We start from the raw sequence: 12315 nt of genomic DNA on the forward strand, positions 1-12315 counted from the left end.
GCAATGGGGACTTAATTTCTGCGTATAATTGTGTATTCTTGATGATACCAGTGAAGAAAACTACTCTCTCCGTCAAGTTACAGGCTTATGGCTCTCAACACAGAATCCAACCTCAATAGTAATGAGAAACAAAAGTCCTCAAACAACATAATCCCCAAAACTCTCAGTTAAGGTACAAAACTGGACACCATTGGCCACAGAAATCCTCTCTTGGAGTATCAGGTGGTGGTACGCTGGCCTTCAGAAACATGTCCTCAATGTCAACTGTGGTGGGTTTGTGGGACCCTGATAAGACTTGGTAGTTCTCTGTGTTTGCTGCAACTGAATCATCAATAGGGCCAGGTGAAGGCTCTTGAGGTTCCAGTTCTATCATCACTGAAGCACAGTAACTGGATTCTTCCCTGTTCTCATTATCTATCTATGGGGACGATGTCATACCAAAACCTGGAGGTTCCCCTGGCATGATGGAATTTTCCCAAACAGTTGCACTTGATGAAAATGTAATTGTCACTGCGTAAAGGGCAAGCAATTCATCATCCCTATCAGAACCTGAAACTGGCAAATGTAACTAACCCCCACGCATCGTTAAATGGCTCTGAGTCAAATCTAAAAATGCCCGACCAGATGAGTGTAGGTAGTCTGGAATGCACGCCAAGTACCTTATGAGAATTTGCAATGCCTTTTAGAATCCATCACACGATAGCTTTTCTTGTGTATAGCCAATTCCCTCAATTGTAGGTCCTGTTGGATTTTCTTGCTCCGAGGGGAGCAGAGCTGACGTCCTGTATGAATATACTTAGAATGGAACCAGATAGTCTGCTCTGGACGCTGAAATTAATTAGGCATTGCGAGGGCCCACGATTGCTTCACAGTCAGAGGTACAACCCTTTCAAGATGAATGCAATAAGATGCCAGATCAGGCATGCTCTTAAGATCTTAAGATCAACGGTGCATGTTCGTGCATGATTGTGGATGTAGGATGATGACGCTGTGTGGTGTTTTTCTCTGTCTTGGTGCTTCTGCACCAAGTCTTGCTTGTGTATACAGTGACTACTAGAAACCCCGGAGGACTTATTTGGATGCGCTTGCACTCAAATTAATCTACGTATGTTCAAGTGGGTTGGAGTAAAAATTAGCTTTTTTTTACTTTATTTAATCCACACGGATACACGTGGACTGAGGTAAAAAAAAGGTCAGATACGCACTCTGTGTCTCCCCGTTCTGTCCTGTGCAGTTTTGACCACAGTCCACAGCAAGAGAACTCCGACTTCGTCACTTCAATTCAGACACCGTCTCTCTCTCTCTCTCTCTCACACACACACACACACACACACACACACATGGCGTTGATGAGCCTTGGCGCCGCCGTGTACTCCTTCTTCTCCACGCCCACCGCGCGGCCGCGTCCCCGAAGATGTATCCTGCCGTTTCGCGCCGCCGCCTCCCCTGCGGCGCTGGACCGCCGGCGACGGCCGCAGAACGTGGCCGGCGATTTCTTCGTCGGTGAGCAGAGCGAGATACAGCTTCTCTTTCTTTTCCTCCAACAACAAGAGCTTTGCCTGACTGCCGCGCGGTGTTTGCCTTTTCACGGTTTCATCCCCTCGGCGGCGCCGCGCAGACCACCGTTGCATCGACTGCCAGACCTGCCGATGGATGGCGCCGGTAAGCAGCTTCCTCCCATCCCATCCTTGTATCACATCCTTCAGCTTCAGTCGCTTGGCTATGGCTAACACTACCATCGTGTGCCGGCATGCAGGAGGTGTTCAAGAGGGTGGATGGCAAGGCCGCCGTAGCTGCGCAGCCTAACTCCGAGGAGGAGAGGACCAAGGCCCTGCATGTGTGCCTGCAGGGCCGTCCCGGGAAAATTAGAGGCCCTGTACGATACTAAGAAATGAGGCCTATTAGCCTAGAAAAAAAAACTAAATATACGATATTATAAAGCATGCAGTATGTTGCAATAAAATATATATCAAGATTCAAGAATGATACCTATATTACATAATCTTTACTTGAATAACATCATTCTTTTAGTGTTCTTTGAAATGAAGTCTTCAATAATATGCTCATAATTAATCTTCTCCAACAGTTCCCCTTCAAGTGCTATTATAGCCAAATCATTAAGTCTTTCTTGTGTCATTGTAGAACGCAAATAAGTCTTCAATAGCTTTAACTTAGAAAAGCTTCGCTCTGCTGATGCAACAGTCACAGGAATAGTCAACAAAACTCTATATGCAATAGTTGCATTAGGAAAACAACCATGCTCCTTTAAAAACCGCAAAATTTCAACAGGCCCCATTCTTTCTTCTGGAATGAAGTCTTGTAGAAACTTCAGCTCCATATATAGTTCTTTGGCATCAATATCAGATTTTTCATCCTTTTTAAGGACAGCCTCAAGATTATCACAAGAAGACTTCAAGCTTTGGTTATCCAACGACCGCAATGTTTCCGAAGTAAATAAGAAACCAAAATTTTTTTGGTATTCTTTGTAATGCTCAAATCTTGTTTCCAGAGAGACAATAGCTTGATCAATAAGAGTGTTAAAATACTCTATTCTAAATAACTCCTCTGGAGACATTGTGGCAATATTTGTGTCTTCTGGGTTCTCATCGTGATGCCTCTTTCTTGTAATTTTTCTTTTTTTAGTGAATGTAGTACCAATATCCATCTCAAGTGCAATTTCTTTGGCCGACTCCAAAGCTTGTAAGAAACCAGTTTCCCTATAGCCCTCGAAGAAAGAAATAAGCCCTTTCACTTTCTTGATAGCAACATCAATAAGCATATCCTTTTCTTGCATTTGTTTGCTTACCAAATTAGCAGCATACAGTACCTTATACCAAATAGCAACTGCCACTATAAAGTCATATTGTCCAAGTTCATTATTTGCCAAACCTTTAGCCTCACTACTCTTTGCTGGATCGTTATCAATATCAGATACCTAAATTAAAAGAAGGAAAACATTTTTAATATATGAGATAACCAACAAAAGTACATTATTAAATCAGTACCAATATGAAAATGTTGGATACCTGAAGTAGAGCCTCCCGAATGTCTGCACACTGAAACCTGATAGCTTTAACACTATCAATGCGACTCTCCCATCGTGTAGCTGAAACTGACTTGAGAGTCAGTCCAGTTATGTTTTCTTTTAGTATCTGCCATTTTTTTGTAGAGTTAGCAAATGCTGTGTAGATACGTTGGATGATTCCAAAAAAATCTTTAGCTCTGCCACAAGTCTTAGTAGCCATATCACAAAGTGTTAAATTAAGGCTATGACAACCACAAGCTGAATAAAAAGCTCTAGGATTTACATCCAAAAGCTTCCTTTGTACACCTTGATGTTTTCCTTTCATATTTGAACCATTATCATAGCCTTGTCCTCTCACATTATCTATGTCAAGATCAAGAATCTTTAGCTCATTCTCTAGCACATCAAAAAGTGCTTGTCCAGTCGTGTCATTTACATCTAAGAATCCTAGAAAGGATTCTTCAACATGACCTGATGTTGAGTCCACATATCTTATAATTAAAGACATTTGTTCTTGGTGACTTACATCAGGGGTACAATCAAGTATGACAGAGAAATACTTTGCACTCTTTATCTTCTTAATAATTTCAGACTTAATAGCAGAAGCAAGTAAGTGTATCAACTCATTCTGAATCCTAGGACCAAGATAATGAACGTGAGTTTCATCATTTGTAATCCGGCGGACATGCTCTTGAATAACTGGATCAAATTCAGCCAACATCTCTACTAAGCCCAAAAAATTCCCATTGCTATCATCATATAGTTTGCTGTTACTTCCACGAAATGCAAGATTATGCTTGGCAAGAAATTTTACTATGCCAACAATTCTAAATAAAACCTTCCTCCAATGGTCCTTTTCTTTCTCAAGTTGTCGTTGAGCAGCTTTGTCAATAGTTTGATCAGTTTGCAATCTGTTACGCAACTCATACCAAGCTGTCATGCTCAAAACATGATCTGCACTTGTCTCGTGCTCTTTGAGTCTCTGCCCAAGATGTATCCAGTCATTATAACCCTCATTTGCCAACTGACCTTTTCGATGACCTTTTGTAAATAATTTACAGCTGAAGCAAAAAACTCTATCAAGTTCCTTAGAATAAACAAGCCAATCCCTGTCACAGCTTTCTCCATTTGACAGAATTCTATCATAGAATAGTGAAGAAAATCTTCTAGATAACATGTCCTTAGGACCCTTCTGAATTGATAGGTCTCTTTTAGGGCCCTTTTGTGCTAAAATGTCAACTTGTCTACTATCAAGTGAATCCCAGTATCTTGGATCAAATATATCAGGCTGAAAAGAATCACTAGCATTTGAAGAAGGATTCAAGTCTTCACTGTCTATCTGAGTATTTGTGTTGTCAGCTTCCTCAACTTCAACATTATTTTCTAGAGGATCTATAGGATCATTATCAATATTATTGTCAATCGCCTGCCCCTCCTCAAGCAGGGCCCCTGCCTCAAGTGTTGGATTATCAGACGACACTTGTGACTGTTTTGTAACAAATCTATCCATAGCTCCTTGCTGAGATTGGACTAATTCCTCTATTCTTTGTTTCTTCTTACGCTTTTGAAAACCTGATTCAAATTTTCTAGAACGATTTGTAGAAGACATGGCTTCAATCTTTGAATGCTATTCCAGTAGGTGTCTAGATCAAAAGATAAAAAAAAACAAAATTTAGAGATCGATCAACTACTTATTATTGTTCGCGGCTACCAGTGAATGAATTGAAAAATAAATATGAATGATTTATATTACCTTCAGGGCCTTAGCGCCTCGCTCTCGCTGTTGCGGTTGCAGCTAGATCGTCACGGCTCACGCCCTGTCACTCACGAAACGCTGCCGGCGGCCGGTACGGCGTCAGGCGATGGCGGCGACACGAGACGAGACGTCGAGAGGTAGTACGTGAGACCTAAGATTTGCGATCTGATTCAGTTGGGGAATTGGGATCGGCAACATTGCCAACTGAACAGCGGCCGGGCAACAAGCCATTGTTTATTGGGCTTTGGTCAATTGTTGTACACGTCGCTTTGCTAATGGGCCAAAGGCCAAAGCTACTGCTGTACGTTCTTATTTACCAAGCAATACATATATACGTAATTACGTATATATACTCTATATATATTTGGAGGCCCCTGAAAAGTGGAGGCTCTGTACCGTCGCACACGTTGCACGTGCCAAGGGACGGCCCTGGTGCCTGTGTGTGTGTGTGTCTCTGCTCCCCCCCATATATCCTAGCTGCCTTTATGTAGCTTGTGTACTGCTGCAGCTGGGCCAACTCTGAATGCGTTCTTCTTCTTCTTTTGTTGTTGTTATTAAACTCTGAATGCTTTGTGATAGCAGCTGCAACACCACTATCTTTCACAGAGTTAAATTTTTTGTGTCATTTCCAGGCGCTGCTCTCCTGTCCAACATCCTCAATTCACACTGAAAAAACTCCAAAAGACATGCTTAAAGTGCAAAACATGTTTCCTCTTCCAATCGACGACAAACTACTCCCAGTATGCATTCTTTCACTGTCTCCTTTTCCTTATGGCCTTTCTCAGTCCGTGTATATGTATAGCTATGGTTGAAATCTTGTTCCTTTTTGTCTATATATGTATTATATAAGAATCTAAGATGTAGTTACAGTTCTGCCAATATTTATGAAATCTTCATTCTGGTATACTATGCAATCACATCACCAACATTTAATGTTCAGGGCGTTTATCTCTGTGGGTACAATTCTGAAGACTCATATGGGGCAACATCGTACCTGGTAATTCATCCACAAGGAAACATACTGATTGACAGGTAATAGATGGGTCTCCAGCCAGTAGCTAGGAATCCAAATCAAATAGTTTCCCAATGTAAGGTTGATGCTACTATATCCATCAGTAAAAGTAATTTCATAATAATATATAACTCTTTCTATTTGAAATAATACGTTTTTGTACAAATTGGTAATCAAAGGTTCACCTTGTATACCATGCCATTGCCTAAAAGACCGCTGTGATGATCTGAGTAGACTATAAAGAAAAGAAGAAAGTTGCACAAGTCTTTTATTAGACTAAAAAAGGGCTATGTTCCTGGCAGAGTTCACCTTGGGCACAAAGTTTTATGCTTTTAATTTCCCTTGATGATTATGTACTTCAGAAGCAGAATTCTGTGATACAGTCATACAGATGCTTTAATATATATCTTTTATTTTTCTTTTAGCCCAAGGTATACTCCAAAGCTGGCCAACAATATTGAAAAGCTTGGTGGAGCGCGCTACATGTTTTTGACCCACATGTATGCTTGGACCTCAACCATACACAATTGTGTTCTTTCTTCGTGTAGTTGTCATCTTCTATTGGAAACTCAAGGGATCTCACTAATTACCACTGTATAGTGATGATGTGGCGGATCACAGGAAGTGGACTGAGCAGCTAAAATGTAAAAGAATAATTCATTCAGGAGATGTAAGAACTGCATCTCTCGCTATATCCTTCTATTTGACATGATAGAATAGCAAAATTCCTGATAAATTTTAATTGCAAACCCCATGTACGTTATTCGTATCCATTTTGGGACTCTGCTCTCATATATATTGATTAGCAAGGCCTCATCCTGAAGAGTGACAAAAGCACACGCTGCCTACGTATTATGCTTCTACTTCAATACATCTGCTTCTACTTTAATTAATACATGATAAGCATTGCTGTTTGGGCACTATTAAAGCATTCGATATTCATATATCTTATTGAAGAACTGATTAGTGGTCTAGATAATCCATAGTGCTTCAAATGGAGGAAATTTCCAAAAGAAATAAAGTTACAACATTGGAATAGTTAGCAAGCATTCATCGCATTGATAATGTAGGTTCCATTTATTCCTGCCTCCCAGTGAACTCTGCTCTTTCAAACATGTCCACCGCAGTAACCATTCTGATGCAGGTGGAGGAGACTACTGCAGATGTTGAGTGGAAACTTGAAGGAAATGGGCCATGGAACATAGGAACAGATTTTGAACTTATCCATACGCCAGGCCATACCCCAGTAGGAAATTCAACTTAATAGACTTGAATCTAAACGCAATCAGTAACAATCCATTTTTAGCGACACAGATTTAGCACCTTGCTCATTACCTCCATTGCATCTAGTTTGATAATCAAGTCAAACATTTTTCTAGGGTTCGGTCTGCTTGTATTGCAAACCGCTAAAGGTGCTGTTCACTGGAGACCATGTTGCAAACTCAGAAGAATCAGACGACCTGAATCTCTTTCTGATGTACAGCAAGCAGTCAGGTAGAAGTGTTGATCCCTTCCTGCTAGTTTTCATATCTAACCAGTGATACCGATGAATGTGTTATACCATTAGCTTGGAAATCTGATTATTAATATTATGTCTGTGTGTTGTACAACAAACTTGCAGTGAGCCTTCAGCTGGAAAGCATCAGGAAACTAGTGGAGGTAGAGTTCGAGTGGCTTTTACCTGGTACGCACTCCTCCAAATATATCCCTGAGATGGAATATAAGTCAGCAAATTTCAATTGGATTTGTAACCCATTTCTACTTCATAATACTTTTATCTATTCTATGTTGTTTATCCATTTGTTTTTTTATTAAATTGTGTACTGGAATTGACTTGTTCACAGGGCATGGCTATCGAATCAAGTACAAAGATGTGCAGGCCAAGAATGCAGCCATGGAGTCCCTCCTAGCAAACTACACAAGCTAGGAGCCTAGCAACATCTTACTTCAGTCAGTAATCAAATAAGGATTCCAGGAGGCTGAATGTTGATGCCATGTTTCCAGATAATAGTGTGCATGATGCTCATTTCTTGAATGTGCATTTGTTACCGGAGAGGCAGAAAATGCAATGCTTTCGTATGCTTATAAATTATAATACAGTTGCAGACTGTACCTTCTGCGGCACACCAAGCAAATGAATCAAGCATACGTGACTCCGGCCACTGAATGTTTTTCTTAGCTTTTTCCAGAAATTTAAGATGATATATTCAACAAATACAGCACAATGAAAGCCCCCTACTTCACATCACTTCAGCAGTACAGCTAGGGAAAAAAAGGAACAAATTGCAGTCAAAACGTGCAATGAGGACTTAATTTCTGCGTATGTAAATATGTATTCTTGATGATACCAGTGAACAAAACTGCTCTCTCCCGGAAGTTACAGGCTTACAGCTCCAACTCAGAATCCAAAGAAAAAAGAATGCCGCTTCAACCTCAATGGTAAAGAGAAAAAAGGCCTCAAAAAGCATAAGCCCCCAAACTCTCAATGTTCACTCTGTACTTCTGTAGTGTTACATAAGGTACAAAACTGAACAACATTGGTACAAAACTGCACACCATTGCCCACATAAATCCTCTAAGAAATCAATGCTTCCAAGTATTCGTCGACGTATGCAAGGCATGGCCAATGATCGGTCCTTATCCTGACCAATGTTGAGGCACGGCCTACCTCCATCAGAAACAGGAGGTGATACCTGGGTGGTAGGAATATCATGACCCGCATGATTCCCATATCTCTCTTGCTTTCATGGCCATACCTCTCAGCACCAACCCCAATCTCGTCGTCATCTATGAGCTGAAGCTGGAGATTGTTGTCCGGTGAGTACGGAACCAGTGCATCAGCACCTACACTGGCATCTGGGACATTTTCTTCCCACATGACATTCTTAATGACTCCGTTTCCTCTCAGAATGGTTACAAGTGAACCTCCAGAAACACTGACAACAAAGGAAGCCAGATATCTTTCAACAGCTCCAATCAAAACCTTTGGAGTTACCTCCAAAAGTTTAACAGACCGAGTTCCGTTAATGGCAGCTGACCCTTTCCCTCCACTCAAAGGGAAAGTTTCTCGACCTGTGTTAGTAGAGCTATCACAGGCCTCCCATAAAGCATGAAACAGATCCTGGTAGTACATAGCCACACCCTCTCTTGGAGTATCAGGTGGTACGCTGGCCTTTAGAAACATGTCCTCAATACCAACTGTAATGGGTTTAAGGGACCCTGATAAAACTTGGCAGTTCTCAGTGTTTGCTTCAACTGAAACATCAATAAGGCCAGGTGAAGGCTCTTGAGGTTCCAGTTCTATCATCACTGAAGCACAGTAACTGGATTCTTCCCTGTTCTGATTATCAATGGGGACGATGTCCATACCAGAACCTGGAGGTTCCCCTAGAATGAAAGGAATATGGCATGATGGAATTTTCCCAAAATGTGCACTTGATGAAAATGTAATCATCACTGCATAAAGGGCAGGCAGCTCATCAGCCCCATCAGAACCTGAAACTGGCAAATCTAACCCCCATGCATCATTAAATGGCCCTGAGTCAAATCTAAAAGTGCACTGTATTCGTATCTTGAAACCAGATGAGTGTAGGTAGTCTGGAATGCACGTGAAATACCTTCTGAGAATCTGCAATGTTGCAGTGCCTTTAGAGTCCATCACACGTAAGGTTTCTTGTCTATAGCCAATTCTCTCAATTGTAGGTCCTGTTGGATTTTCTTGCTCTGAGGGAGCAGAGCTGACGTCCTGTATACTTAGAATGGAACCAGATGGTCTGTTCTGGACACTGAAATTAGGCAATGTGAGGGCCCACGATTGCTTCACAATTAGAGGCACAACCCTTTCAAGATGAATGTAAGACGCCAGATCAGGCATGCTCTTAAGATCTTGAGCAGCACGCGGTGATGGGATGTCATACAAGGAACCAGGATGAGAAGGTGTGACACCTGAAGGTTGTTCTCCAACTCCCATGATATGCCTCAGTTTCTTCCCAGGAACACAAGATAACATCCGCAAGCAAATCCTGGATGGATCATTTAAAGTGATGAGAAGACAATCCAATAACAGATAACACAAATCAGGTGATAACTTAAACTCTACCTGGCATGGTCCCGGACCTCCAGATCTGGGAAGGACTCGATAGTAAGCACAAGAAGGTGCGAAAGGGGGAGGAAAATATGAGAGCTGTGATGGTGCTTCAACATGACACGACAAATGCCCACAACTTTGCTTCCCTGAGACCATGACTTCAGCTCTGTGTCTGGTCCAGGCTTCTTGGTGAGAGAAACCATCTGCTTGGTGAGCAATTCTATTAGGCGGTGCTGAGGCACCGTCTCATTCTGTGCAATCTTCTCAAAAATAGGGTAGTATGACGCAAGCTGGTAGCCTGGCTCAAGCCTTGGAAGCAGACGCTCGTCAAATGTCCGGAGCAATCGCTCCCCAGCCCACCGATGTGAGTTGCATGCTAGCAGACGGTTGGTGAAATCAGCAATCACTGGGACTAAACCCTGATGCTCTGATGCCATATCAACCAAGATAGCCTGCATACATAGTGACAACAGAAAGACTTGCTAAATTGGTTTGAACCATAATTGAACTTGTTGTCTTGCATGTCTGATGGACGTGCCTATTGTTATCTATCTCAACAAATTTCTACCTGTAAATGGTGGAAGAAAGTAGAATTCAGGAGCTCACCAGCCCCGGAGCAGCGTGTGTCGTCAATGCTGTGAGGAGCAGCACCAACCAAGACACTGTGCAGCGCTCGGAATGCCACACCCGTTTCAGTACTCCATGCTAGGAGCCACCTGAAGGCGGAGACACAAACCAAGCCATCGTCAAGTAGCCCAGTTGCTTGGTCACTCGCTCTGTCTGCTGCTGCAACCTTCTCCCCATCAACCCCAGCAGCAAAATAAGCTAGACAATCCAGTTTCTTGGCCTTGAGTGCGAGGGGATCGAACACGGCAGGGTAAAACCATCGGGCGAGACCAGGCGCCAGATTTCTGAACCTGCCAGAGCCGAGTAGCCAATGCAAAGCCAGCAATCGCACTGCAAGTGGACGGTGCACCTCACGGGCAGCCAAAGCCAGGCGGTGCGCCATTGTGCACTCATCCTCAGCCCCAAAGGCATCTGGGAACTGGACGAAGAGCGTGAGCAGCGAGTGTAGCAGCATGGGGCTGGACGAATGCACCATCCCCCCGAACTGCACCTTGATGTGCGCTGCAATCGCTGGCGCCCACTGGAGCACAGCCGACGCGACCTCGGCGAGGATGGCCATCATCTCCATGGCCGCTGCGGGCGTGAGCACCTGCGGCCGGTCCATGAGCAGAGCGAGCACCTTCCGTATGTCCCTGACGTTCACCTCCGAGGGCGGCGCCACGGACGCGCCAGGGGCGGCGAGAGGCGAGAGCAGGTGAGCGGGCACGGCGAAGGGGGTGGGCGGGCCGGCTACCGCCAGGATGGAGGCGCCGGAGGCGAGCCTCCCGAGGCGCACGGCGTGGCGCGCGGCGGAGGCGAGCAGGAGGAGGTAGGACTGCGCGGCAGGGGAGCGTTCCGCGGCGGCGAGCGCGTAGAGGTGCCCGAGGGCCTCGGCGAGGAGACCCGGTAGCGCGGCGTCGAGGGCTCGCAGAGCGTCGCAGGCGAGCGCGCGGGCGGCGCGGTCGGGCGCGTGGTTGGGGCGGTTGGCGGCGGCGAGGAGTGCGTCGACGAGGGCGGCGAGGTGCGGGGCCTCGTGGTCCCTGGAGACGGGCGCGGAGAGGGCGGAGGCGAAGGCGGAGACGACGGTGACGAGGAGGTGGTCACGGAGCGGGTGGTCCGGCGGGAAGGAGAGGAGGGAGGCGAGGAGGGCGGGGAGGCTGCTCGGGGAGGGCGGGAGCAGGTGGTCGTCGACTAGGGAGAGGAGGAGGGGCTTGAGGTGGGAGGGGAGGTCGCGGCGGAGCAGCGAGGAGACAGCGAGGTCCAGGAGCGGGAGGTGGAGCCATCGGTCGCGGCGAGAGGGGTTCGAGGAGGAAGCGAAATCGTCGAAGAGCTGCTCCCACTCCAGCGGCGAGAGCAAGGCGGTGGGCGGCTGCCGGTCCATCGCCGGCGACGGACACGTGAGATTGTGATGCGGCGGAATATGGGGAATGGAATGGCCGAACGGGGAGGAGTTGGCTGGTGGTGGCAACCCACCCCGCTGGGTTGTTGTTAATTGGGCCTCTCTTTTTCTATGAAACTACTTACTAGTACTAAATTAGGCCCAGAAAGAAAGGAAATGCCCAAATAGCCCATATCGGCTAGGGTTTGCGTACATGTTTATATGGGTGAGTGTGCGTGCGTGTTATGAGCATCTGCGTTGTACCGTGTGATTCTAAAAAAAATGTGTTGGAGCACCACTTTTTTTTATAAAAAAATGCGATATTGTTCATGTAGTCCGTTTTCAGTTTTCTTTACACTATTGTGCCTTTTACGAAGATATGTGTAAAACTACATTCATAATACACATATCTAGATAAAAAAGTATATTTGACCCTTATAAGTATTGATAG

At 44.7% G+C, this 12315-nt stretch overlaps 2 protein-coding genes across 2 annotated transcripts; one reads left to right on the top strand and one right to left on the bottom strand.

Moving 5' to 3' along the window:
- Nucleotides 1-1315: 1315 nt before the first annotated feature.
- Nucleotides 1316-7755, top strand: LOC136464913 (uncharacterized). The gene is made up of 11 exons (XM_066463862.1): nt 1316-1503; nt 1619-1662; nt 1757-1837; nt 5414-5521; nt 5722-5813; nt 6219-6293; nt 6394-6463; nt 6938-7039; nt 7173-7287; nt 7415-7477; nt 7638-7755. The coding sequence occupies exons 1-11, from the start codon at nt 1341-1343 to the stop codon at nt 7718-7720; spliced, it is 996 nt and encodes a 331-aa protein (XP_066319959.1). The 5' UTR covers nt 1316-1340; the 3' UTR covers nt 7721-7755.
- Nucleotides 7756-8075: 320 nt separating this feature from the next.
- On the bottom strand, nt 8076-11913 carry LOC136464914 (uncharacterized). Its single transcript, XM_066463863.1, has 3 exons — nt 10449-11913; nt 9893-10332; nt 8076-9815 (listed from the first exon to the last, which is right to left on the bottom strand). The coding sequence occupies exons 1-3, from the start codon at nt 11865-11867 to the stop codon at nt 8369-8371; spliced, it is 3306 nt and encodes a 1101-aa protein (XP_066319960.1). The 5' UTR covers nt 11868-11913; the 3' UTR covers nt 8076-8368.
- Between the last annotated feature and the right edge of the window lie 402 nt (nt 11914-12315).

Source organism: Miscanthus floridulus, chromosome 7, assembly GCF_019320115.1.
Source record: "Miscanthus floridulus cultivar M001 chromosome 7, ASM1932011v1, whole genome shotgun sequence".
In the NCBI taxonomy this organism is placed as follows: domain Eukaryota; kingdom Viridiplantae; phylum Streptophyta; class Magnoliopsida; order Poales; family Poaceae; genus Miscanthus; species Miscanthus floridulus.

Bases quoted from the DNA above. Each gene is read 5' to 3' on its own strand.
- LOC136464913 (XM_066463862.1), top strand. From the start codon at position 1,341: ATGGCGTTGATGAGCCTTGGCGCCGCCGTGTACTCCTTCTTCTCCACG. The intron at 7,040-7,172 runs GTAGGAAATTCA...ACATTTTTCTAG, and splicing joins ATACGCCAGGCCATACCCCA to GGTTCGGTCTGCTTGTATTG. The intron at 7,288-7,414 runs GTAGAAGTGTTG...ACAAACTTGCAG, and splicing joins GATGTACAGCAAGCAGTCAG to TGAGCCTTCAGCTGGAAAGC.
- LOC136464914 (XM_066463863.1), bottom strand. From the start codon at position 11,867: ATGGACCGGCAGCCGCCCACCGCCTTGCTCTCGCCGCTGGAGTGGGAG. The intron at 10,333-10,448 runs GTAGAAATTTGT...CTATGTATGCAG, and splicing joins CTTTCTTCCACCATTTACAG to GCTATCTTGGTTGATATGGC. The intron at 9,816-9,892 runs GTAGAGTTTAAG...TGATCCATCCAG, and splicing joins GAGGTCCGGGACCATGCCAG to GATTTGCTTGCGGATGTTAT.